Genomic DNA, 27,946 nt, shown 5'->3' on the forward strand with positions numbered 1-27,946 from the left:
ATGCCAAATGTCAGTTTACCTAAATGACTGCTCCCTAGACTGCGACTCTCCTGTCACAAATAGTAGCAAACTTTTATGGTCGAAGTTTATGGAGTTTACTTCCGTGCAAAGTTTTCTAATTAAACGCGATGTTTCAAATGTGAGATCTACATAGTTGCAAGACACCTCAGTTAGTAATGACCGCGAAGTAGCTGAAATAATGACAGTGTTTCTGCAGCGGCCGCCCTGACGATAGGCTCTGCCACGGCAAGTTCATGTAAAAATACGGTCATTAATGACTTCAGATTGAGAATGTGAGTACGATATTTTTTGTTGCTACCTTCATGTTTCTTTATACACAAAAGCAGCTGGCTTGTATTTCGAGAGTCAGGTTGTCTCTGACATTAAGGAAGCCCTCACTTAACTGATAAATGAGTGGAAGTTCGATAGCCTTATTTTATTACTTGTAGATTGGAACATTGTTGTACATACTACATATAACAACACTGTAGTAAAATGTTTATAACATTGTTTAAAACTGTTATAAGGTTGGTTGGTTTGTTGTTTAATGCCGTACTCAGCAACATTCAAGCTATATTATGGCGGTCTCTAGATAATTAAATCTGGACAAGACCATCCAGTGATTAATGTCATGAGCATCGATCCACGCAATTGGGATTGATGATATGCATCAACCAAGTCAGGGAGCCTGACCACCCGATCCCGTTAGTCACCTCTGAGGGACAAGCATAGTCGCCTTTTGGGTTGCTGAAGACCTATTCTACCCCGGATCTTCACGGGTCCTAAAACTGTAATAACATTAGCATGATCAACATGATCAAGACATTGTATACATCAGGACAAAATGATTAAATTTTGCGGTTTTGATTACAGTGCTTGGATTAAAATAAAATGCAGAGATCAGTTGGAAATTAATCGAAAACATATTGGTGTGTGAGTTAGAAGCTTGTTATGTTTGGTGACATGACTGTCAGTTTTTTGGATGGGAGGGAAAAAAGTCGAAAGAGCTGAAGTATTTAGCATGTACTACTTTGGTGAACACTCTTAAGGTTCTGGGTTAGTATTATTCTCCGACTAAGCAGACTAAGCTGGTTGTAAGAGTTGACTATGTGGATCGGGTGGTCAACAGCATGATGTTTGCTCATTATATCGATCTCTCGATTGTCTGGTTGGACTACTTACAGGCCACTGTGATATAGCTGGTATTGGGGTTATGGTTTATGTAGCGTTGAAAATATGCACAAAACAGTGGGGGATAATTTGGAAAACATATCAGATACACATGCCAGCATACATGTACGGTCTAACATTCATTTGCATACATATTTCCCCAAAATTATATTATGATTTCAAGCAGCATACTTTCCTTATTTTAGTGCACACTTTTAAAAAAACCCACAGCTGTGTAAACTTATTGTAGAGGGGGTGTGCATTAAACTTGCCATAATGAGTTTTGATGGTTTTTTTTCCCAACACAAAGACATTACCATGAGCAAGTAACAATGGAAATACCATGTCAACAAATCTGAACTGAAGTATGCAAAGAAATCATGCATTTATACTGTCTGGTTACAAAAAGTCTTAATTGTGTATCTGGGCTTGTTTGTAACCTATTTTATTATATATATCCGGTAATAGCCATCTGCTGTACGAAAGTTAGTGGTATGCTAATGCTTATTTTTATTATAGATATATGTAGCAAGGCTGCAACTAAAATAGCATGAAATTGGAATATATTATTCTTGATTTGATAATAGTTTTCAGGTACAATTCTTCTGGTCATTGCATCAACATTCTTTAAAGTTACATTAGTGGGTCATTTTTAACCGAATCACTGGTAGATTGGTAGAAAATTTGTGTACAGCTCATTGCTGTTTCTGGTTTAATTTACGAGAAAATACACAGTTATCTCAATCTCTGCATGTAAAACAATGGCTAGTAGAACTGGAAATACAATTTAAAATCATGTCTAGTGGTAATTAATCTCAAATTTCAAATTTGTATTTCCTCAAATATGTTATCAACTGTTTGTTTACCTTACTTTACTGAGGGGATATGATGTAAAAGTATTCTACTCATAATACTCACCTCCCCACCCCCCAAATACTGAATACTCCAGAGGAGAGTGCGCATTATGTACAACAATGAAAAAAGTATTATTTATTGTTTATTGACTTGTTTACATGAGAGTAGAAATGCTGTCATGTATATCTAAAATGAAATACAAGATTAATCCATTAAATTCCATTCAGCACTCTACGTGTATTCTTAAGTTTTGCCAGTACTCCAATAGTAAAATAAGAAGTACAATATTTTGATGCTGAAAAATTATCTGGCCCTGCAGAATATTGAGGTGTTAAACAACAAACAAAGTTTGGTGAAATTCCCAGCACAGATCTGATGCTGACTGTTAAACTCCCAAGAATCGTAACCTTGGATTCAAACCCACAGTTATGAACTCCAGGGCCCACTTGCACAAAGTGATCTTAGCGCTAAAACTATTGTTAGTGTATGTTAAAGTATGGAAGTTACGGTCATCTTAGCGCTGAGACTATTGTTAAAGTATGGAAGTTATGATCATCTTAGCGCTAAAACTATTGTTAGCGTATGTTAAAGTATGGAAGTAACGGTCATCTTAGCGCTGAGACTATTGTTAAAGTATGGAAGTTAGGATCATCTTAGCGCTAAGACTATTGTTAGCCTATGTTAAAGTATGGAAGTTACGATCATCTTAGCGCTAAGACTATTGTTAGCCTATGTTAAAGTATGGAAGTTACGATCATCTTAGCGCTAAGACTATTGTTAGCCTATGTTAAAGTATGGGAGTTAAGATCATCTTAGCGCTAAGATTGCTTTGTCCAAGTGGGCCCAGATAGGTGTAATATATAATTGTATGGGCCTAAGCCTCACAGCAAGTTACTACGCCTTACATCATGTAGATCACTGGCTGTTTTTATATCTTCAGGTGCATTCATGTTATTTTGATTGCGTGTCATTGACATTATTTCAGAAATACACCTGTAAAGATCTGGGTTGGAATCAGTCTTAAGAAACCCAGTCATGTGTGCGGCAACTTACATGATCAGGTGGTCAGACTCACCAATTTTGTTGATGCATTTCATCATAACAATGCTCATGATGCCAATCACTGATTGTCTGGTCCAGACTTGAATATTTACAGACCGCCGTCATATAGCTGGAATATTGCTGAGTGCGGCTAACAAACCAACCAAATATATCATTTCATAGATAAGATGGGAGCTTGGAGTGAGGCACTGTGTCATTGCAGTAGTTGATGCTTGGTTGGACACAACCAATCAACCATCACTAAAAATGTTTCATAACATAAGTCAGGAAAAGTAACACAAGGTTTGTCAAAATTAAGGTTTATATTATTGCTCTTTAGATAGAAAATTAAGCTAGCGCGGTGCCTAAATATTTTCTGTAGCCAGAACCAAAGAAAGTAGCCATGGGCCACAGAACAGCCATTAATTACCGGTACACTAACATAACTTACATAACGATATATTCATTGGCCTAATGGTGTGATGCAACCAGTGAAGTGGGCTCACCAAGTGTGAATGAAGAGTAAGAGAGAGTGAATGGTATGGTTTTATGTCACTTATAAAAATATTCCAGTAATATCATGGTGGGGGAACTAGAAATGGGCTTCACACATTGTACCCATGTGGGGAATCAAACCTGAGCTTTCGGTGTGCTGAGGAAATGCTTTAACAACTAGGTTACCTCACCTCCCCAGAAACACCAAGTATCTGATGGTAGGTGACTATAGGTGGTCGGTTGAAAACGGTAAATTATTTCGGATTGTTGACCTTGTCAATTGATTCCAATCTGTAGTAGGTAACAAAGTTAGCGCTGAAAGTAAAACATTGTTATCATCATGTTTCCAGATAGATGATTATCGACCAGAACCCGCACAACATGGAAGGTGTTTTAGCAGTCATACGCCCCAAGGCCAATGTTGCCAGGGGCGACTACCGTCCACGTCTGTACGATATCCTCTTACTGGACAGCAAGACGCCTCCCGGGGACAAGGTCAAGGCTGCCAAATACCTGCCGATGGTCTCAATGAAGCTAGGAGAGGATGAGCCGAGAGAGATGGTCCTGACCCACCTCTATACGCTGACCGGAGGAGATATGGGGCTGGGGATAAAAGGTGGGGGACTCGGCCTCAGATTGACAATACTAAACTCACTCCTGAGTTATACCAATTTTTTGAAACGACTGAGTACATCTGGTATCCAATGAGCGAAAGTGAGTCAGATACCAGAACTGTTCATGAGTTTGATAAAATTGGTGTTACACAGGAGTGAGTTTAGTATTGTGTTTATTACTTGCTGTTTATAACTTTATGTAAAAAGTTCACTGTCGTGTGTAAATTGATTCACAGCATAATCCCATTGAGTTTAACAGAATAATACTTCAAACACATTGAAAGTTGTTGACACATTGATTTAATGCCATATACTTACAACCGTTGTTGCACAATGAACGCTTTGGTGCAGGGGCTCTGCACCAGACAGTTTACAATCACGTCACAATACCCTATGACAAATTTGTGGAATTTGGATGCAAGGTCTACTGGCAAAACAATGCAGTGTGACGTCAACAGGGTTGATGGGTAATTGAGCATGCATAAGCTCCTCTCGGTGACCTATCATCTCTACATGTAGTGTCGTTGAATAAGCCCAGGGATGTTGGGAGTTTTCAATATTTGTTTGTGAAACTTGTTCCCACAGTACATAAGCACATGCTTTGGTATTACACAATGTGTAATGCAGCTGTAAATGTATTAAACGGGGGATCTCTTAATGGGCGAGTAATAAATACAGTTTAGACCTGTGGGGATTCCAAGTTAAAATATCTAGCAACGTATGTTTCTCATGCGAGTCAACTAAATGGATTGACTTGTCAGGCTCAATGACTAGTTGAATGGGCGGGATGTGATGTGGGATGATGCTCATAATATCAACCATTGGCTTGTCTGGTCCAGACTCAATCATTTCCAGCCCAATGTCATGCAGCTGGAATATTGCTGAGCATGCTGAGTGCAGTGTAAAAAAAAAATCTTTGACTAACTAAACTTTTTAAGTATGCCAGGTTTAAGGGCAACTGGCTTTATGAAAACATACGTTCTTAGCCAGATTACACATTGGAAACACCCAATCCTCATTTTGGTAATCCTTTGCATCATGTGTCAATAAGGGAATACTCTACCATGGAGGCCTCACAGGGTGTGGAAGGTGGGAGGTGGAGAGTGCCTCACTCAGCTGTATTATCACTGAATCATACGTCAGTCAGTCCCCGCTGTATTCCTCGGCCAAAATATAAATTCTGCAGTCAACTTTTGTAAATTCTGCAACCAAATTGTGATTGTTCTACTCACAATTCTGCCAACTTTTAACTTTAGTTTTCGTGAATTTCATACTTTTGCACCTGTTTGACTTGTGGTAGGCATCTTTTTGATAACCCTATCCCTGGCTAGAATAGATTATTGAAGTGCATCGAGAGATCACTAGTTTAAACATACAGACATGCACTTTCGGTAAGCAATAATACAAATGTCAGTTTCACTTCAAAACGAAATCATGTGTGAAGCCCATTTCTGGTGTTCCCCGCCGTGATATTGCTGGAATATTGCTAAAAGCGGCGTAAAACCATACTCACTCACTCAAAACGAAATCAATGTCCGTTTACATGTTTCAAATTAGGTTTCGACTCACATGCTAAATCTCTGCAGTGTATTTGATGAATTCTGCAGCAGATAAATGCAAAGTTTTCAAGTTTGGCACAGCATGTGATTTTTCTGCAAGATGGTACATTATGCACTGTGTGACCATTTCTGCAAAATATTCTGCGGCCCCAGAATCACGGAATACAATAGGGTCTGAAATGGACATTGGAACACCTGATACTGAGGACATGGAATACAGTTTGGACTTCAACTACTGATGTATCTGTTACAGGAGAGAGGGCAATACTGGTCCCGCCACATCAGTCCGACAGTTCCAGAGGCCCCCGAGAATCCCTGTCCAGATTTTCCTTGTTCTGTGTGCCTATTTCACAGCTAGGTAAGTTCTCATGAGATTCACACCATACATAAGAGGCAGGTCCCTGGTTTTGAAAAGTGGGGGCCGTGCACAAGCAAGCAATGATCATTTTCTCATTCTGACATGAAATTGGTAATAGAAGATACAAGGGCTTCAAAACCTATAATCCTACACAGGTTTTAGTACAGCTATTAAATTATGTTCATTCATGCTTTCTATAGTTCAGTATGTGGAAATTAGATGGAAATATTTTACATCCATGAGGTCCCATGAGGTATGATAAGGAAGCTGTTTTAATTTGAAATCTGTAAACAAATATGCCAGTGAGTTTGTGTGATGTTGCAGAGAAGCTCAGTAAGCGCTACGTGGACCAGGCACAGAACGCTCCGGGCTTCTACTCCATGGAGGCAGTCATCGAGATGCTCAGCAACGGCAGCGTCAACTTCCCCTCGCCAACATTACCACTGCTGCAGCACCTTGGAAAGTGAGGAGAATGTTTAAGGGGAGGGAACTCATGCCAGGGCCTTAAAGCTTTGAGTTTCATAACTCCATACTTTAAAATGCAATATGATAGTTACAACTCTGAAGGGGGCGGTCGAGTAGCCTAGTGGTTAAAGCGTTCGCTCATCATGCAGAAGACCCGGTTTCGATTCCTGACATGAGTACAATGTGTGAAGCCCATTTCTGGTGTCCCCCACCGTGATATTGCTGGAATATTGCTAAAAGCGGCGTAAAACCATACTCACTCACTCACTCACTCACAACTCTGATGTTTCTTCGTTCAGAGAGGGGCAGGACACTAGACTGGAAAGCCCCTGGAGTCGCAAGGGCATTTCAATGTGACCTGATGACATTGGTAGTTTGATGTATCCTACATAGTTGATACACACATTCTTGCTCTCTGTCTGAACAATGAATACAATTACATTATTTATCAGGCCTGGCAACCAGGCAGCAAAAGAGTGACATGGGCAGAGTTTTACTTTTCAGTAGTAACCCAGGTCTTTGGCATTATGGGGCGGTCGGGTAGCCTAGTGGTTAAAGTGTTCGCTCGTTGCGCCGAAGACCCGGGTTCGATTCCCGACATTGGTACAATGTGTGAAGCCCATTTCTGGTGTCCCCTGCCGTGATATTGCTGGAATATTGCTAAAAGTGGTGTAAAACCATACTCACTCACTTACTTTGGCATTATGAGCAAACGCTCTAACCACTAGGCTACACCACCACCCGAATACTCTATGAGAAGGCCATAAATCTTGCATACCAACACAGAGGCAGACACCTTCTCACATGGTAAATGTTATTCTACACTTCAAGCTCCTTCCCACGGGTCGGTCGGGTAGCCTTGTGGTTAAAAAATTTACATGTCACACTGAAGGCCTGGGTTTGATTCCCTACATAGGTACAAGATGTAAAGACCATTTCTTGTGCCCCCTCCATCCCTGCCTTGATACAGTTGGAATATTGCTAAAAGCGTGATAAAACCATACTCAGTCACTCCTTCCCACATGAGGTTGACAAGTATAATACACACTATTCAAAACAGGATTAAACCATACTCACTCACTCTTAAAATGGGCAATGATTTGAAGTGTGACACATGTTCCTGTCTGCAGCTGGCTCCGAGAGAAGCACATGCGGTCTGGTTCCGTGGAGGCGTTGTTCCGGTCTCGGGCGGAGTACAGGATGCGTCTGACGGTACACAACCCCGTCTTCCTATCCAGCAGGATCTCCCCCGAGGACAGCGGAACTCAGAACATGGGTGACCTCCCCGCCGAGATACAACTCACAGCCAATGAAGCCCGAGCCAAAATGTTGTCCATAGAGAAGTGTGATATTGTTGTTATCAACCCCTTGTTTGGGTCTGGCCTACAGTATAAGACAAAGGTTTGTGACCCAAATATATTCTTCAATTTAGGTTGAGCTGGCGTATGTTTTCTATGATTCGCAATGAGAGTTCTTCCATTTGAAAGTTTAAGATATATTCTGGAAGTGTTTTCAGTGTTGTCAAGACAAAGGGCATGACATGAGTTGTGCGATGACACGCAATCAACCAAGTCAAAGAGACCAGCACACCCGATCCATTTAGTCGCCTCTTACGACCAGCATAGGTGATAAGGCCAACAGGGTCATAAGACAGTCAGTTTGTCAACCAATTTGTTTGTTTGTGCATTGCTGCAATATTCCTGCAATATGTTGTGGCCTGTAAATAATCAAGTTTGGACAAAACAATCCAGTGATCGATATTATGAGCAGCATCTAATGTAGGACCATGTTATTATACCTTAAACATAACATGAATGTTTGCAATAAGGAGAAAGGAACAAACCAAGCTTCTGCAGAAAATGGTATAATTTTGACTCAGATGTAGATAGTTTGTCGACCGCCTCCGTGGTCTAGTGGTAGAGCGTCCGCCCGGAGAGCGGAAGCTCCGGGGTACGATCCATACAAAAGACGTTAAAAGATGGTACTTGTTGTTACCCTGTCTGGCGCTCGGCATTAAGGGGCTAAAACAAAGACTGGTTGGCTCGGAGTCAGTATACTGTGTCTGAGTGGGATATTCATTTTAAACTGCGGCATGGTATCTCAGTGAGCTAGCACTATAAATCGGCATCAGTCCGAACTAGTACAAGCAGCCACAGAAACACACATACATACATGCACGTCGCTATATAAATGCAATAATCTTGGACGCGACGTTAAACCCTATTTCACCAGATAGTTTGTGATGAGTTTCCAGCATCCCAGTGATTGTCTCCCTTACCCAGAAGAACTCTGTATGTTTGCAGGTGAACAGACTGATAGAGAACAACTTCTGGCCCCAGAAGCCTGACTATGGAAGAATAGTGGTTCCAGACCCCATACCAGAGTATGTACACAACAACACAAAAGTTTGATGTCGTATTTTGTTGTAAAAGTACAATTAATCTGTGAAAAATTCGTGGATATGTGGAATGATTTGTGAATAGTCTGTGGATATCTGCAGATTTCTGCGAAACTATGTTAGTGTTCTATGGGACTAAGATGCTCATGCATGTCAGGCCATGGCAATACATCCATACATGTACAAGTACAATGGATACGATGGCACTACACTGTGAATGGATTGCAGGTACATGTCATGTTTGATAAATATGTGTAAACACCAGTTTGTAAACTATTCCTACTATAATAATGCTGTCATTAAATCTTTTATTTGAATATTTTATTTATCATCACTTTTGCTCATCAGATACCAGAACTTTTCATAAAATTGGTATTACATGGGAGCTCGTTTTTGTATTCTGTATTTACACAACACCCGATGAACTATTGTTGATATATGTCTGTATACAAATAATCACATATGTTTCTTTTAGTACATATTTTCAATGAATGTCTTTGGTCTGTGGAGAGTTGTTGCATGGCATTGCTTCCCACTGTTGACTAACAATACCAATGCTTTGTATGCCTGACAGGGTGTTACCATGGTTACAAACACTCTTGCTCTCACTATCAACCCCTAGCCCACCAGGCTTCTTGATACTGTAGGGACATGATATTGGCAGGATGCCAAGACTGCCGTCATATAGCTGGAATATTGCTGACAACAAACCAACCAACCAAGACTGAATTGATCCACTGATTGTACATCACATGATAATGTTTAATAATGCCATGCCGTGTATGTATCATGTCTATTTGTGTCAATTACAAAACATTTTATCTGCAAATCTGTTTAACCTCAATCACAATCTCACCACAAACTACCTCATTTCATCTCATGGCGGTCTCGTAGCCTAGTGGTTAAAGCGTTCGGTCATCACGCCGAAGACCTGGGTTCGATTCCCGATATGGATACAATGTGTGAAGCCCATTTGTTGTGTCCCCCGCTGTGATATTGCTGAAATATTGCTGGAATATTGCTTAAAGTGGCGTAAAACCATACTCATTCACTCACTCATCTCACTGCAAGTTCTGTAGATTTGCTGATTGCTCTGACCCAGCAAGCTAAACACTCTGTACACTGCATGGTATTGCAGAGCCCTGAAATGGAGGGAAAAGTACCCCGTCCACAGCTGTGCTGCCGAAGGTGACCTTGATGGGGTCAAGACATTGCTGAGTCAAGGCCAGCTGCATTCCAAGAAAGATTCCATATCGTGGGCACCTATACACTATGCAGCATGGTAACTGCTTCCTCGACCTCTCTTGCTTCACTCATCCTCGTGTAGCAGCGTCCTTCTTCTGTTACCATGGTGACAGAGAAGTATAGACGTTTTGAAACAATTGCAACACTAACATAGATAAATGTTTTATCCGTATGTGGTCAAAATATTTTAAGAGCAACTAATTATACTTTTATATGAAACTTTTAACACCGTGAATGATTTTCCAATATTCCTCCGTAGTAAAGTGGGAATTTGGAGCAGTAGTTAACAATTCTGTCTCGCAATAAAATGCACACTAACCCCTTTCTTTTCTGATTTGGACAGTTAGATTAAATAATAACATTTGCTACAAATACCTATCTTAGTTAAATACTCTGAATACAGTTCAATGGACACCCTTGTAAATTGGAAACGGATGTTTCTTAAGATGCATCAATTATTTGACTGGTTATTCCCACTGGGAAATGTCAAACTTTTTATCTGGTCCAAACTGACCTGGCCTCGTTCCAGAAAGTGATTTTGTAACTCTAGGACTGTCATCAGTCCATGTTAAAGAATTGGGGTTTCAATCGTCTTAGCGCTAAGATCACTTTGTGGAACGGGCCCTGATGTCTAATTGACTGTGACAGGCATCAGCTGTAAACAGGACAGAGCTGTGTGGTGCACGAGTTAAGGCAGGGGTATTAGGTACTTGATTTCCATAGGAGTATAATGTACATTTCAACAATCAGGGCTGCTGGTTATTGAGCATTCAACTGCATGTTGACAGGTATGGTTACTCTAATGTGGTGACAGCACTCCTAGATGCTGGCTGCTCCCCAAACATTGCCGACCGTGAGGACAGTACACCTCTCCACCTAGCAGCGCGGAAAGGTCACTCACTTGTAGCAGAGACCTTGCTGGTGCACAGAGTTGATGTGGTAAGGGCTTGAATGGAAAGTGGGGCACTCTGTGATAGACATTGTACTTTGTGCTGTGTCATTCATATTTATGATCACATTTGAGTTAGCAGACATAAACATGATGGGACTGCCAATTGGACCAAGCCTTGTCCCCTTTAAGTGTCTGAGGGTCAATGTACACATATAGATGGGATAAAGATGGAGCATTGATGTAATATGCATGGGATATCAATAGAATATAGATGGGATATAGATAGGTTATAAATAGAGTATAGATGGGATATCAATAGAATATAGATGGAATATGCGTAGGACATAGATGGAGCATTGATGTAATATAGATGGGATATCAATAGAATATAGTTGGGATATAGATAGGTTATAAATAGAGTATAGATGGGATATAAATAGAATATAGATGGAATATGGGTGGGATATAGATGGGTTAAAGATGGAGCATAGATGGAATATGCATGGGATATAGATGGGATATCAACAGAATATAGATGGAATAAAGATGGGATATAGATACATTATAAATAGAGTATAGATTGGATATAAAAAGAAAATAGGTGGAATATGCATGGGATATAGATTAGATATCAATAGAATATAGATGGAATAAAGATGGGATATAGATAGGTTATAAATAGAGTATAGATGGGATATAAATAGAATATAGATGGGATATAGATAGGTTATAAAAAGAGTATAGATGGGATATAAATAGAAAATAGGTGGAATATGCATGGGATATAGATGGGATAAAGATGGAGTATAGATGGAATATGCATGGGATATAGATGAGATATCAATAGAATATAGATGGAATAAAGATGGGATATAGATAGGTTATAAATAGAGTATAGATGGGATATAAATAGAATATAGATGGAATAAAGATGTGATATAGATAGGTTATAAATAGAGTATAGATGGGATATAAATAGAATATAGATGGAATATGCGTGGGATATAGATGGGATATAGAGAAAAATAGATGAAATATAGATGAAATATAAATGAAATATAAGTAGAATATAGATGGAATATAGATGGAATATAGATGGAATATAGATGAAATAAAGATGAAATAATAATGGAATATTGATGGAATATAGGTAGAATATGGGTTTCCCCAATGTGGTAAATGTTTTATACCTGCCTCACTTATGCTTTCCTACCAAAATGAACTGACATGCTGTACAAACTGGCAAATAGCTGAACTCACTGTCACACTTTCTATCCACCTCCCAACACAGGCTGCACGTGACAAGAATGGCAAGACAGCGCTGGACATTTGCCAATCGGGTCCGGACCACACCTGGAAACACGAGCAGGTGGCCAACTTCATCAAACAGTCAGGCACACGGCCGGTAAGCTGTGTCTCCTTCCTCACCACTCTGGGCTTGTTGTGATGGATAAAACAGGGGCTAGGTTGGAAATGTTCGAGGAGCTGTTGTGATAGATAAAACAGGGGCCAGGTTGGAAATGTTCGAGGAGCTGTTGTGATGGATAAAATAGGGGCTAGGTTGGAAATTTCGAGGAGCTGTTGTGACGGATAAACCAGGGGCTAGTTTGGAAATGTCTGAGAAGCTGTTGTAATGGATAAACCAGGGGCTAGGTTGGAAATGTCTGAGGAGCTGTTGTGACGGATAAAACAGGGGCTTGGGGCTGGGTTGGAAATGCGTGTGGGATAAGGGAATAGCATGCAAGCTGAAGACCCTGGGATTTTTCCTGCATAGGAGTGTTTACATTTCCAACTGTTTTATCTGCCCATGGCCTGCTTTCACTTTTGAACACAGCACTCTGTACCTGCCCAGTGCCTGCTTCCAATTTGTCATGGTAAAGTTTGGTACACTTACAGTATTTATCCTGTGGCTTGATACCAAGCAGTGTCTAACAGTGACTATTGTATTGACTTCTTGGGGTGTAAGAGTTGTGTTTATGTTGTAGAGTCCCACAATCGCTGTGAACACAATGGATGCAAACATCATCAACCTCAGACTGACCTCTGGATACCATACATCTGTCAGACAGCTCAATGAACAGATGCTAAAGGTTAGTACACAGTCATTGTAAGATGTCATCTTTGAACAGGTTCTCCATGTCAGATATAAGTGAACAGGTTCTCAATGTCAGATATCAGTGAACAGGTTCTCAATGTCAGATATAAGTGAACAGGTTCTCAATGTCAGATATAAGTGAACAGGTTCTCAATGTCAGATATCAGTGAACAGGTTCTCAATGTAAGACATCAGTAAACAGGTTCTCAATGTCAGATATCAGTGAACAGGTTCTCAATGTCACATATAAGTGAAGAGGTTCTCAATGTCAGATATCAGTGAACAGTTTCTCAATGTCAGATATCAGTGAGCATGTTCTCAATGTCAGATATAAGTGAACTGGTTCTCAAAATCAGATATAAGTGAACAGGTTCTCAATGTCAGATATCAGTGAACAGGTTCTCAATGTCAAATATTAGTGAACAGTTTCTCAATAACAGATACAAGTGAACATGTTCTCAGTGTCAGATATCAGTGAACAGGTTCTCAATGTCAGATATCAGTGAACAGGTTCTCAATGTCAGATATCAGTGAACAGGTTCTCAATGTCAGTTATCGGTGAACAGATTCTCAATGTCAGATATCAGTAAACAGGTTCTCAATGTCAGATATCAGTGAACAGGTTCTCAGTGTCAGATATCAGTGAACAGGTTCTCAATGTCAGATATAAGTGAACTGGTTCTCAATGTCAGATATAAGTGAACAGGTTCTCAGTGTAAGATATCAGTGAACAGGTTCTCAATGTCAGATATCAATGAACTGGTTCTCAATGTCAGATATCAGTGAACAGGTTCTCAATGTCAGATATAAGTGAACTGGTTCTCAATATCAGATATAAGTGAACAGGTTCTCAATGGCAGATATAAGTGAACAGGTTCTCAGTGTCAGATATCAGTGAACAGGTTCTCAATGTCAGATATCAGTGAACAGGTTCTCAATGTCAGATATAAGTGAACTAGTTCTCAATGTCACATATAAGTGAACAGGTTCTCAATGTCAGATATCAGTGAACAGGTTCTCAATGTCAGACATCAGTGAACAGGTTCTCAATGTCAAATATTAGTGAACAGTTTCTCAATAACAGATATAAGTGAACATGTTCTCAGTGTCAGATATCAGTGAACAGGTTCTCAATGTCAGATATAAGTGAACAGGTTCTCAATGTCAGATATCAGTGAACTGGTTCTCAATGTCAGATATCAGTGAACAGATTCTCAATGTCAGATATCAGTGAACAGGTTCTCAATGTCAGATATCAGTGAACAGGTTCTCAATGTCAGATATCAGTGAACAGGTTCTCAGTGTTAGATGTCGGCGAACAGGTTCTCAATGTCAGATATCAGTGAACAGGTTCTCAGTGTTAGATGTCAGTGAACAGGTTTTCAATGTCAGATATCGGTGAACAGGTTCTCATTGTCAAATATCAGTGAACAGGTTCTCAGTATCAGATATCAGTGAACAGGTTCTCAATGTCAGATATCAGTGAACTGGTTCTCAATGTCAGATATCAGTGAACAGGTTCTCAGTGTAAGATATCAGTGAACTGGTTCTCAATGTCAGATATCAGTGAACAGGTTCTCAATGTCAGATATCAGTGAACAGGTTCTCAATGTCAGATATTAGTGAACAGGTTCTCAGTGTAAGATATAAGTGAACAGATTCTCAGTGTCAGATATCAGTGAACTGGTTCTCAATGTCAGATATCAGTGAACCGGTTCTCAATGTCAGATATCAGTGAACCGGTTCTCAATGTCAGATATCACAGAACAGTCTCTCAGTATAAGACATCAGTGCCTATACAAAACAAAGTTGGCTGTTGGTATGATAATAAAGTATTGATTAATCATTTTCATATAAACTATTCTCTTAAAGCTTTGTCAGTGTTTTAGCATGGAATTCCGAAGTTGTTCTGTTGAAACTGTATGAAGGCTGTAGACAGCAAGCACCTGCCGACATTCATGGGTTGTACTGTGTGTTTCAGGAGTTTGGGATGCCACCTGTTCCATATGCTCAGATCTTCACAATATGGATCTGCTCTAACAGTCTCGGTAAGTTGGAAATAAAACCGTATAGAGTTTCCTGTATGATACTGTTATTTCTTTATGATCTTTTCTCAGTATAATATCTGAAATGGGTGGTAGGATAGCCAAGTGCTTAAAGTGTTTGCTCATAATGCTGAAGGCCCAGGCTCAATGCCCTGTGTGAGTAAAATGTGTGAAGCCCATTTCTGGAGTCCCCTGCCATGATATTGCTGGAAGTACTTACAGCAACTTTAAAACCATATTCAACAATAATCGGAAACATTGTTTTATCTAATTGTCATTATTTCACATGCTCTAGGCGGGGTGGTCGGGCATCCTAGTGGTTAAAGCGTTCTCTTGTCATGCCGAAGACCCGGGTTCGATTCCCGACATGGGTACAATGTGTGAAGCCAATTTCTGGTGTCCCCCGTCGTGATATTGCTGGAATATTGCTAAAACATGGCGTAAAAGCATACGCACTCACTCACTTACATGCTGTAGGCACTGTGTTCCTCCTTCAGCCCTGAATACATGAGTCCTCTAGAAGTGTACTGGTCCGGTATCTCTATTTTCTGTCAGCTTTTTAAATGAGGACCTGACTCACAGAAGTCCAGTGAAGCTGTGTGTAGAGCTGATGTTGTGCATGTTGTTGTGCATGTTGTTGTCATGTTGTTGTCATGTTGTTGTCATGTTGTCAGGGACACTGCTGTTTATGTGATATCAGAGCTCTTCCCAGGGTACATTTGTGAATACTCATTTTAGCAAGGGAATATTTCAGTGTATGTCTGTAGTACTGTAGATTACAAAGACCCATTCAGTGTAACCGGCATTTACCCATCACCCTGCACATGTCTGGATTAACAGCAAACCCTGGCAAAAAAACCACATGTACTCAAATGCCTTGTCATTTCTCCTGTGAGGATTCCTTGGCAGCAGAGGTTCCCATCAACCTATGATTATCATGGGAGCCCTACTTTAGGATCTCCTGTCATCCTAAGTATCCTAAGCCCGATTTTAGGATCTCCTGTCATCCCAAGTATCCTATGCCTGATTTTAGGATCTCCTGTCGTCCCAAGTATCCCAAGCCCTACTTTAGGATCTCCTGTCGTACCAAGTATCCTAAGCCCCATTTTAGGATCTCCTGTCGTCCCAAGTATCCTGAGACCTATTTTAGGATCTCCTGTCGTCCCAAGTATCCTAAGCCCTACTTTAGGATCTCCTGTCATCCCAAGTATCCTGAGCCCTATTTTAGGATCTCCTGTCGTCCCAAGTATCCTAAGCCCTACTTTAGGATCTCCTGTCATCCCAAGTATCCTGAGCCCTACTTTAGGATCTCCTGTCATCCCAAGTATCCTGAGCCCCATTTTAGGATCTCCTGTCGTCCCAAGTATCTTAAGCCCTATTTTAGGATCTCCTGTCATCCCAAGTATCCTGAGCCCTATTTTAGGATCTCCTGTCGTCCCAAGTATCCTGAGCCCTATTTTAGGATCTCCTGTTGTCCCAAGTATCGTAAGCCCTATTTTAGGATCTCCCGTTGTCCCAAGTATCGTAAGCCCTATTTTAGGATCTCCTGTCGTCCCAAGTATCTTAAGCCCTATTTTAGGATCTCCTGTCGTCCCAAGTATCCTGAGCCCTATTTTAGGATCTCCTGTTGTCCCAAGTATCCTAAGCTTGTCATAACAGCTATTGAATGGATTGAGTCACTAGGGCTGGGACAGGTAACCTCAGGTACTCAGGTCAGGTGGGTCCTGAGTTTGAGCCAGGTACCCACATGGCTACCTGGACCTGTGGTTAGTCACGCGATACACTGTTTAATGACATTAACGATAAAACTCCATGGTTACCTCTACAAATATTGCTAACTTTTTGCATTTCTTTCTGACTAAACAAGCTTTCTTCTGATGATAATATGTTTGTTTTTTTGTTTAACAATATTCCAGCTATATGATGGCGATCTGTAAATAATCGAGTCTGGACCATGCAATTCATGAGCATCGATCCATGCAATTTAGATAAGATGACATGCATCAACCAAGTCAGTGAACCTGACCGCCCAATCCCCTTAGTCGCCTCTTACGACAAGCATAGTCGCCTTTACGGCAAGCATGCGTTGCTGAAGACCTCTTCTACCCCGAATCTTCACGGGTCGTTTGAGTAAGGAAAAAGCGTGTATCAACTACAGTGTATTTATGATCATATTGTTTTATACGTGTATCTAGATAGTTTTTGCCAGGGCTGCAGTAAGACAATTCCAATTTGGACATTTTGTACCCAACTCTTGAAACCTATAGCGGGTACCAGGTAGGGCAATGTTATAGGAGGATCAGGTACCCAGGCAGAAAATTTGGACTCGTCCCTGGACTTGGTTGATTGCTTGTCATGGGAGCCCACAACTGGTCTCTCATGGTGATTCTTGGTTAGTATAGGTCCCATGTAACCTCAGTGGCTTGATCGATTGCTTGTCATTGTAAGCAGACAGCTTGGAATGTTGTTGGTAATATCAATCACTGTTTTCTTAGGTCCAGACTTGATCATTACCAGGCCACTGTGCTAAGGCTGGTGTAAATCAGACTGCATCGCTTGACAACAAATATGAAGGGGCGGACTGGTAGCCTTGTGGTTAAAGCGTTCTCATTTGGAGCTCATTCTCTCATCCACTGGTGACCGCCTCCGTTGTCTAGTGGTAGAGCGTCTGCCCGGAGAGCGGAAGGTCCGGGGTTCGATCCCCAGCCGCATCATACCAATAAATGTTAAAAGATGGTTCTTGTTATTACCCTGTCTGGCGCTCGGCATTACGGGGCTAAAACAAGGACTGGTCGGCACGGAGTCAGTATACTGTGTCTGACTGGGATATTCATGTTAAACTGCGACATGGTATCTCAGTGAGCTAGCACTATAAATCGGCATCAGTCCGGACTAGTACAAGCAGCCACACAAACACACACACGTGCATGCACGTCACTTTATCAGTGCAATAATCTTGGACGCGACGTTAAACCCCATTTCACCTCACCTCATTACCAGGCCACTGTGTGTGTAAAATCAGACTGCATTGCTTGACAACAAATATGCAGGGGTGGACTGGTAGCCTTGTGGTTAAAGTGTTCTCATTTGGAGCTCATTCTCGCATCCACTGGTTTGTACCAATGACGACTGCAGAATAAAACAACATTCTCTCACTCACTCACACCTCCCTCTTTGTCATGCAGAGCTGCAGCTGAAACCGGAGCATGAGCCGATGAACCAGTTGCGAATATGGCAGACGCGCACTGTGGGGATGTTGTCGGACGCTAACCCCGACCACGAGGAGCCGGTACTGAAGTGGAGAAGAAATGCCAAAATTGGTGTGGAGATTGAAAAACAGGTATATTCACTTCTAACATACAACATGCTTGCTATATTCTACAATAGCAGACAAACAACTGACAACATGGATCTTATTTGACAATGGTTTTCACACCTTAATGGGGACATCGGTATCCAACAAAAGTAGTGGGATGGATTTCCTTGTATATCTCTGAAATGCTTAGTTATTTATTAGTCAGACAATTGGGAACCATTTCCTCAACTACACACACCAGTATTTCCATTGGTCCAGAATTAACCTGATCAACAAGCAAATGTTCAACAAGAAATTAGTATTGGAAGACTTGATTTAGTCTTTGACATTTCTGTCTGGACATGAATGAGAGAGTGTTATTTTATATGATGAGCACTGCAATGGACACATTATATTTGTTTGTTCAAAAACATAGCGGGAACTCAGATGAGTACAAAGTTTCCAGTGCCTCGTGTGAAGGGTCCAACCATTGGATGTTTTGGGGCCAGATATTTTGGGGAAACAAATAATAACGGATAGTTTGTTCCAGAAGATACTTCTAGGCATTTTTTAGAAGTTGACGGATGATAAAGTAGACACAATTTATTGACAACAACTTCTTTATTTACTATAATGGCGATGTTTCGGTATAGATCCTTATACCGTTGTCAAGCAGAAAATACTTGACAAAATAATTGTGCCTCGGGTATTACGACAACCAAGTTTTTGTGGGACATGCTGGATGACCTGGAAAAATTGTGCTTAGAAAAAACTATTGCATGCCGCCTCTATTCATTGATAATTCATTTCTCTGACAAAATATTCTTTCTGTAACCAAAATCCTTGGCCCCCCAAAATATTAAATGATTGGTCCCTAAGAGCCAACTAATACAGTGATGGCATGGTACTATACATCTACACTTTAAGTTAGAGAGGTATTTGACTAAACACTTATGGCTGAAACAAAAGAAACCATGGCCACAAAAGTGGGATATAATGGTCATATATTTATCTTCTGTACAGCTGACACATCAGAAGGCCATCGACTTGCTCTTCCACGAGGCATACTACAACTACATCAACGCCCTCTACCCATGCAAGGAGCAGGATGCAGTTATATTTGCCGCCATCTTGTTTCTTCTCTGGCATGGCAACTTGGACTCCAGTTCAGCGAAGTCTTTCCTGTCAAAGTAAGTCATTGTGATTATCTCTCTGCCATGGTTCAGTCCCTGTTGGGATCACAGGGAGGAACAGGCTCCATTTATTCCATAATTATAAACTTATCCTATCTCACACTTTGCATTTGTTCCTTCTTATTTCGATCCTTATGTGGAAAAGTGTTTGAACAAAGTTTCCAGCTTCTAAAAACATTTGCCCGAACACATCCCAGCATCACCATGGTCATTCACTTATTTTTTCCTATGTGGTTTGTTATTGGTACACAATCTAAAAATACAACAGTGTATGGTTGTAGCCCTGACATCAAGATGTTCTCTGTGTCATGTGCTGAGTATTCAACCTGCAGAGGCAGATCCAGGATTTTGAAAAAGGGTGTGTGCACATAACACCAAATAAAAAAAGTGACTTGGCCAAGGGTGCAGTTAACGTGTATGGTGTCTGAAAAAAAGGATGGGGTGCACACTCCACGCACCCTAACTCTGCATCGTCCAGTGACCTGTGACTGGTTCTCATTGCAGCAGAGAGAAGCAGCAGGAACTCGTGCCTCAGCCTATCCTGGTGCAGAGGGGAGCCACACACTGGGCCAACAAGATCCTCCGAGAGTGCCGGGAGATCATTCAGGGCAAGGACAGGACTCCTCTGGTAAGTCACACACAGGAGTGGCGGGAGACCATCCATGTCTCCTCTGGTAAGTCACACACACGAGTGCCATGAGACCAACCGTGTCTCCTGTGGTAAATCACACACACGAGTGCCATGAGATCATCCATGTCTCCCCTGGTAAATCACACACACGAGTGCCATGAGATCATCCATGTCTCCCCTGGTAAGTCACACACACGAGTGCCATGAGACCATCCATGTCTCCTCTTGTAAATCACACACACGAGCGCCATGAGATCATCCATGTCTCCTGTGGTAAATCACACACACGAGTGCCATGAGACCGTCCATGTCTCCTCTGGTAAGTCACACACACGAGTGCCATGAGATCATCCATGTCTCCTCTGGTAAATCACAGAGACGAGTGCCATGAGATCATCCATGTCTCCTCTGGTAAGTCACACACACGAGTGCCATGAGACCATCCATGTCTCCTCTGGTAAATCACACAAAAGAGTGCCATGAGATCATCCATGTCTCCCCTGGTAAGTCACACACACGAGTGCCATGAGACCATCCATGTCTCCTGTGGTAAGTCACACACAAGAGTGCCATGAGATCACCCATGTCTCCTCTGGTAAGTCACACACACGAGTGCCATGAGACCATCCATGTCTCCTCTGGTAAATCACACACAAGAGTGCCATGAGATCATCCATGTCTCCTCTGGTAAATCACACACATGAGTGCCATGAGACCATCCATGTCTCCCATGGTAAGTCACACACAGGAGTGCCATGAGACCATCCATGTCTCCTCTGGTAAGTCACAGACACGAGTGACATGAGACCATCCATGTCTCCCCTGGTAAGTCACACACAGGAGTGGCGGGAGATCATCCATGTCTCCTCTGGTAAGTTACACACACGAGTGCCATGAGACCATCCATGTCTCCTCTGGTAAGTCACAGACACGAGTGACATGAGACCAACTGTGTCTCCTGTGGTAAATCACACACACAAGTGACATGAGACCATCCATGTCTCCTCTGGTAAGTCACAGACACGAGTGACATGAGACCAACTGTGTCTCCTGTGGTAAATCACACACACAAGTGACATGAGACCATCCATGTCTCCTCTTGTAAGTCACAGAGACGAGTGCCATGAGATCATCCATGTCTCCTCTGGTAAGTCACACACACGAGTGCCATGAGACCATCTGTGTCTCCTCTTGTAAGTCACAGAGACGAGTGCCATGAAATCATTCATGTCTCCTCTGGTAAGTCACACACACGAGTGCCATGAGACCATCCATGTCTCCTGTGGTAAGTCACAGAGACGAGTGCCATGAGATCATCCATGTCTCCTCTGATAAGTCACAGAGACGAGTGACATGAGACCACCCAGGGGTAGGACATGTTTCCTCTCATACGTCACACACGATGATCACTCATCTCATCTGATATAGATGCACAGTTTGATAGCTGCATCAACTTTTTGATTTGATTCTTTATGTTCTTTGCAGGCATTGAAACGTCAGTTTTTAACACACTGTCACTACCTCACTGTCTACGGCTCTGCTTTCTTCACTGGGACTTTACCAAACGCCCAAGGCATTAGGGTAAGACAGCATTCACCTCAGACTGAACAACATTCAGTGTATGTTCATATGGCTGTTGAGACAGGAATGGGAGAAACATTAAAGTGTTCATGTTAGAACAAGACAAAACCAACCCCTGCTTAGGGTGGACTGGTGAAGCTGTGAATAGTATCAATTGATGCTGATCAAATTGCAAGATTTTTTTCATTTGTTGGCAATTTTAGCTGTTTAGGTGAATATGACATAACTTTTTGAGCTGATGAACTTTATCATTTTCTTCTCAAGTTTTCACAGTAAACTAAAAGTAATTATGATATAACTTAGAAAATAATCGGTCTTCGGGTTCCATTTTTCACAAATTTTAATTTTGGGCCTTTATTTGACCTTCGTACTTTGACCATGTTTCCAAATTCTCTCAAATGGGGGAATCATTTCCATGTATTTAGTCTCATTTCTTTCTTTTTTCCCAGGGTTCGCCAACAAAATGTCACATAGGAGTGAACGATGTCGGAATACATATCATCAGCATGCAGAACAAGGTGAGGACTGCAGTTAAAAAGATTAGTTAGTTTTAAGCAGTTACTTATGCCTCTTTACTTACTTTTTACTTTTTCTTTACAAATTTAACAAATCTTTTGATATAGTTTGTTTGTTGTTTAACGCCGCAATCAGCAATATTCCAGCTATATGACGCTGGTCTGTAAATAATCAAGTCTGGACCAGAAATCCAGTGATTGACATCATGAGCATCAATCCACACAATTGGGATACGATCACATGCATCAACCAAGTCAGTGAGCCAGACCACCCGATCCTGTTAGTCGCCTCTTTCGACAAGCATAGTCGCTTTTTATGGCAAGCATGGGTCTTCACGGGTCTCTTTTGATATAATGTAAACTAGATGGCCTTTATTACTTGACACCAGGTTGAGCTTCTGTGCTGTTTTTTGTTACCGTATATGTGGAAAATACAGAGGCGGCAAAAACATACATATATTTCTATAAGTGTTCAGTATTAGTCTGATAGACATGTCTTTGTGATACTCATACTAACCAAAGTGTAGGGAACAGTACACCAATAATTTCATCATTGAACCTGAGAGGTTACAACCTTGTGGAGACTCCTCAAAGAAAGCTTTACAGGATCCTATGTTTGCAGTGTCCTGCACTAAAGAGGACGGTAGTCAGAGTTGGTGACTTGTCTGTACCATTGCCCATATTGCCAGTCATTAGTTGCCAATGATGACTCTTGAATTTGCACACGAGGTTCAAAGACGATTTTTTTTCAAAGACGATTTTCAAAGACGATTTTCAACATGGCTGCCATGACAACCATACTGTAAACCTATTCATGGCTTTTTTGTTATGTGAAGATCAAGGTTAGAACTGGTCTTAAGTAAACTGTGTTTGTTGTAAGAGGCAACTATTGGGATCGGGTGGTCAGGTTCGCTGACTTTGTTGATGCATGTCATCGTATCTCTACTGCATGGATGAATGCTGATGATGTCAATCACTGGATTGTCCGATTCAGACTTGATTATTTACAGACTGCCATTATATAGCTGGAATATTGCTGAATGTGGAGTTTAACAACTAATGAGCATATAAAAAGTATATGTAAGGCAGGTGTGGGGCTAAATTTGTTAATTGTTGGCGTAGCTTAACCCAGAACTCACCTTTCCCGTAGAGGACATTTATAGTTGTATAGCATGTGGTGTTAGAGCCAGGCTTTGTTGAGATTTGCATTGTGTATATAATATGAAATTTTGCTGTACATATTCAAATATATAATATTTGTCCTACGAGGCATATTATGAAAGAAAATGGTTGGCTTGAAATACAGTCTGGATGAGAAACATTGTTTCATGGTGATGTGTAGTTCATCATGGTAATGGTTCCAAGTCATATGACTCATTGTTTTAAACATGAACATAGCCAGGTGAGCTGCAGTGTTATGGCACTATTGGTTCTGTGCTTGGATTGATCAGTTCATTAAGTCTTGCTCTGTCTTTCTCCCCAGTCAATGCTTCAGTCATACAAGTACTCTGAGATTGAGTGGCAGCATGTCCAGGAGTATTCACTGCTGGAGATTCACGTTACAAGGCCGGAAGGAAAGACTGGTCGAATCTCACCCAAAACTGTCACCAAAATCCGCTCCAAACAAGCTGGTCTCATTAACTTTCTTATGGTCAAACTGGCCCAGATGCATGACTGATGGCCAAGATGGTGGCTGTCAACAATTTGTGATATAATGGACAAGAAATTTGGAAGATCGAAGTGCTTAGTTTCTTTTATCTTTCAGTGTGAGAGTAATTTGGATTGTCAGGTAACTGTACAGACTAACTGCTACATTTAAAAGTAATTTGTCATTATTTATTCAATGTCAACAATAAGATGATATTTTTGTAAAAAGCAAATCAAATTATTTGAAAAGAATTTTCAGACTGCTATGCAATCAACAGGATTGAAAGAATCTGGTCACAACTGTAACATGGAAGTATGACAATGTATATGTCGAAACATCCTCAAGTAACGACTGTTAGCACCCTTGCTGCTGTGACAAGACCAGGGTTAAGCTGGGCACACTATCCTGCATCCTATAGCAAGAGTGGATGCAAATGGTTTGACTGCAAGCCCCACTGCTCAGTTTTGGCATTAAATTTAGCATACATGTTAAATTCTACTGTCCAAATGCGATTTTCTTCAGTTAATCGAAAGATTTGCTTCAAAGAAGAAATGTCCTATATGTTTGTGATAATTTGTTGTATTGTAATGAGGATAAGGCTCCCTTGGTTTCTTAATTTCCCTATCAGTCACATAATTAGCAGTGAGAGTTATCCATGGTCTTATCCCAGGGCTGGGTGTGAAGTGAATAGTAGACATATATCCCTGTTTCGAGGATGGTCTTAAAAGTTATCAGTGATTCTGATGACCAGTATAAGAATCAGATTGTGAGGCCAAGTCAGAGATGAAATTGCCACAGCTCTCTCTGATTGGTGTAAAACCTGACCAATCAAATCAAGATGACCACAGCTTTGAATGATTCAGGTCACATATGAACAGTGTGATATGGGAAAACTGAACAGTCAAGATTCAAGTATTTCTCCACAAACTACCAACAAAGGTAGACAAGCATGATGTACAACGAGAAAAGGGGAATATTTTCAATATTGCTCATCTGAAAGTATATAGTTCAGCGTTTGTGATACATAGATGGTTGTGTGATGTCAATATGACTCTGGAGGTCAAGACAACATGTCAAGATGACATATGTCAGGTCATTATGACCTAATTGCCACATGTTATGCTTATGTCAAGTTACCCCCACCTCAGTGCTGAAGCTCATGGCTTACTGTATACCTCATGGACACACAATGCCTCAATGTCGACTGATGTGGTACATCTGGGTGTCCCCACCATAACGCGGGGTCACTGACCTGCATTGTGTAATACACAACATTGCTTAAGGACAAAAATAGTCATCTTTAGTCATAGGTGTTGTCTTTAGCAAATGTTGAGAAGTATCTTAGAACATTTACAACATGCGGTATAGAAATAGACACAGTTTGTCCTTCTCCATTGGTTATTTTCAGAATATTTTCAAACTCTACAGGTACAAACAGAAGAATGATGATCCGTGGTAACCTCAATGAACAAGAATGTGTGGCATGGTCAGAATGTTGTAGGATTACAGTAGCACTGTTGACTGTATAATCATGAATTTAGGTGCAAGCTCTCCATGTTGAACATGTGCACTAAGCAAACTACTAGGGCTGGGATGATTCCAAATTTACTACCCGGGTACCCGACACCCCATTACCCGACCCTACCCGGGCACCCACTATAGGCCTCGAGAGTTGGGTACAAAATGTCCGAATGGGAATTGTTTTACCGCAGCCCTGGCAAAAACTATTTAGATACACGTATAAACGATCTGATAATGTATACTCTACATTTGACAGACGCTTTATCCTTACTCGAACATTTAAAAGTCAGCACGAATGCTTGCATAATGAGAAAGAAATGTGAACATTAGCTATACTTGTAGTGTTACCATTGAGTTTTATTGTTGATGTCATTATTTTAAAACAGTATGTCACGTGACTAACGATGGGTCCGGGTAGTCATGTGGGTACCCGGGTCCTACTCAGAACCACCTGACCTGTGTGCCCGAGTTACCCGTCCCAGCCCTACAAACTACCCTTTGGGATCATCCATGACACCCACTGCGTCGCTGTGCACCTTCAACACATCTGTGTATACCAGTAGATACAGTACATGTATCGCCATGCTCAGACTTCTGACCTGTGCATAAACATTATGCAAATGTTAAGTGTCAGTTATCATCCTGACTCACCTCAAGTAACATATTCGACCTTGACCTTGACCTTGACCTTGTATACACAACCAATAGGAACACAGATCGGATGGGCTGTACATTGATATTAGCTTTTTCCGATAGCTGACTATAATGGTGCAAGGTATTGGGTTACCAATTGTGATTTTTACCTGTTTGTTGTTGTATTGTGAAGGTTCAAATTGTTGTAACAGTTACAATGCCTGATGTACAACATATCATTTGTACATTTTGAAAATACCCAATATGTGAAGTTTATGTACAATTGCCGGACAAAAAGAACAACAGTGACATTTCAATCCGAAATTTCAGATTGTGTTTATTGTCGTTAGTAATTAATCTGCAAACTTCCATTTAAAAAATCTCCATGCAGCTTGAAGTTCTACTTGACCTCAGATTAAGTATGTTTAACACAGGGAATACTGGCTCATATAAGTGATTCTTCTACAAAGATTTTTCCTTCCAAAAATGAAAATAGAAAATGATGACAGGCTGTAATTTGTTAATATTCATCCATTGCACTTTCCCAGTCATAATTGAGAGGATTGAAATATTACAATCATTGCTCCTTCTACCAAACTCAGCACTAGCTATGTAATATACAGGCTGCCTTTCGGAAGCTGGTGGCAGCTTTTTTCTCACTCAATCACTCTGAATTCTGTATTGTGCCGCTCAAGCAACTAATGGTTATGAAATAGCTTGCAGATGTTTTTCTGATTTTCCGGCAGTTTTTAGTAAACCTTTTAAACTTACCTGAACCGATGGCTCAAGCAAGCTTATGTCATTGCGCTTTGTCTTACCGCTTTTAAACCTCTACATTTTGAACCACTCCTTCTGAAACCACAAGGCGGTCAGGTAGCCTAGTGTTTAAAGCATTTGCTTGTCACGCCTAAGACTCGGGTTCGATTCCCGACATGGGTTCAATGTGTGAAGTCCATTTCTGGTGTCCCCTGCTGTGATATTGCTGGAATATTGCTAAAAGTGGCGTAAAACCACACTCACTTACTCCTTCTGAAACCACAAGGCCTACGATGATGAAATTTGGCATATATGATTCCAACAATGGCTTCTGTAAAATTCTGAAATGATTTTTGCATGACCACCTTATTGAATTTGTCATTTTTGCAGATAAGTCATCTGTTTTGCATATATTGTTGTGAAATTTGATGTGCTGTCAGTGTGTGGCATGTGGAAAGACATGTCAGAAGTTGAATTCTGACCCTGAAATGGCCGATCATGAAATGTTCAGGCTCTTTTATTTGTGTGGAAATATTTACGCTTCCATGTTCTTGTTTACCATTTTATGATGAACTTGAGACCCTATTTTGTAAATATTCCAGACAAGTTAAGGTAAGCTTCAGAGCTGTGTGACTATTTTTAAAGCATTTGTTGTTAAACTTGTGTCAGGTTTGCTCAAAGAATTAACCTGATTTTATTAAAAAGTAATTGTTTAGTACAAAGGCAATTTGAGTATGTGTTTGAAATAGTGCATGTTGAATTTTAGACCTAGTTTAGATGTTTAGTTGTTATCAAACCTTAATCAACTTATTTGCATTTGTCCATAAGTTTGATGCAGAATAACATTCCATAAGTACATCTCTACCACATTACAGATTTTTCAGGGAAAAATGTTTCTTTCAGTACCCAATAATCTAGGTCAGTGAACATGCTAAATAGAA

The 27,946-nt window shown here is 40.8% G+C and overlaps 1 protein-coding gene across 1 annotated transcript; it reads left to right on the forward strand.

Annotated features, from left to right (window-relative positions):
* The first annotated feature begins 72 nt into the window (after nt 1-72).
* LOC139465668 (krev interaction trapped protein 1-like) lies at nt 73-27,894 on the forward strand. Its single transcript, XM_071247419.1, has 17 exons — nt 73-293; nt 3,912-4,177; nt 5,988-6,092; nt 6,417-6,555; nt 7,688-7,958; nt 8,861-8,940; nt 10,094-10,237; nt 10,989-11,139; nt 12,384-12,497; nt 13,078-13,182; nt 15,169-15,235; nt 18,418-18,572; nt 19,551-19,717; nt 20,225-20,348; nt 21,837-21,932; nt 22,382-22,450; nt 23,931-27,894. Exons 2-17 carry the CDS (start codon nt 3,916-3,918, stop codon nt 24,123-24,125), a joined length of 2,244 nt encoding a protein of 747 aa, XP_071103520.1. The 5' UTR covers nt 73-293; nt 3,912-3,915; the 3' UTR covers nt 24,126-27,894.
* The last annotated feature ends 52 nt before the right edge of the window (nt 27,895-27,946 follow it).

The sequence above is a fragment of the Haliotis cracherodii genome, unplaced genomic scaffold (genome assembly GCF_022045235.1).
Source record: "Haliotis cracherodii isolate W230 unplaced genomic scaffold, xgHalCrac1.p SCAF_18, whole genome shotgun sequence".
In the NCBI taxonomy this organism is placed as follows: domain Eukaryota; kingdom Metazoa; phylum Mollusca; class Gastropoda; order Lepetellida; family Haliotidae; genus Haliotis; species Haliotis cracherodii.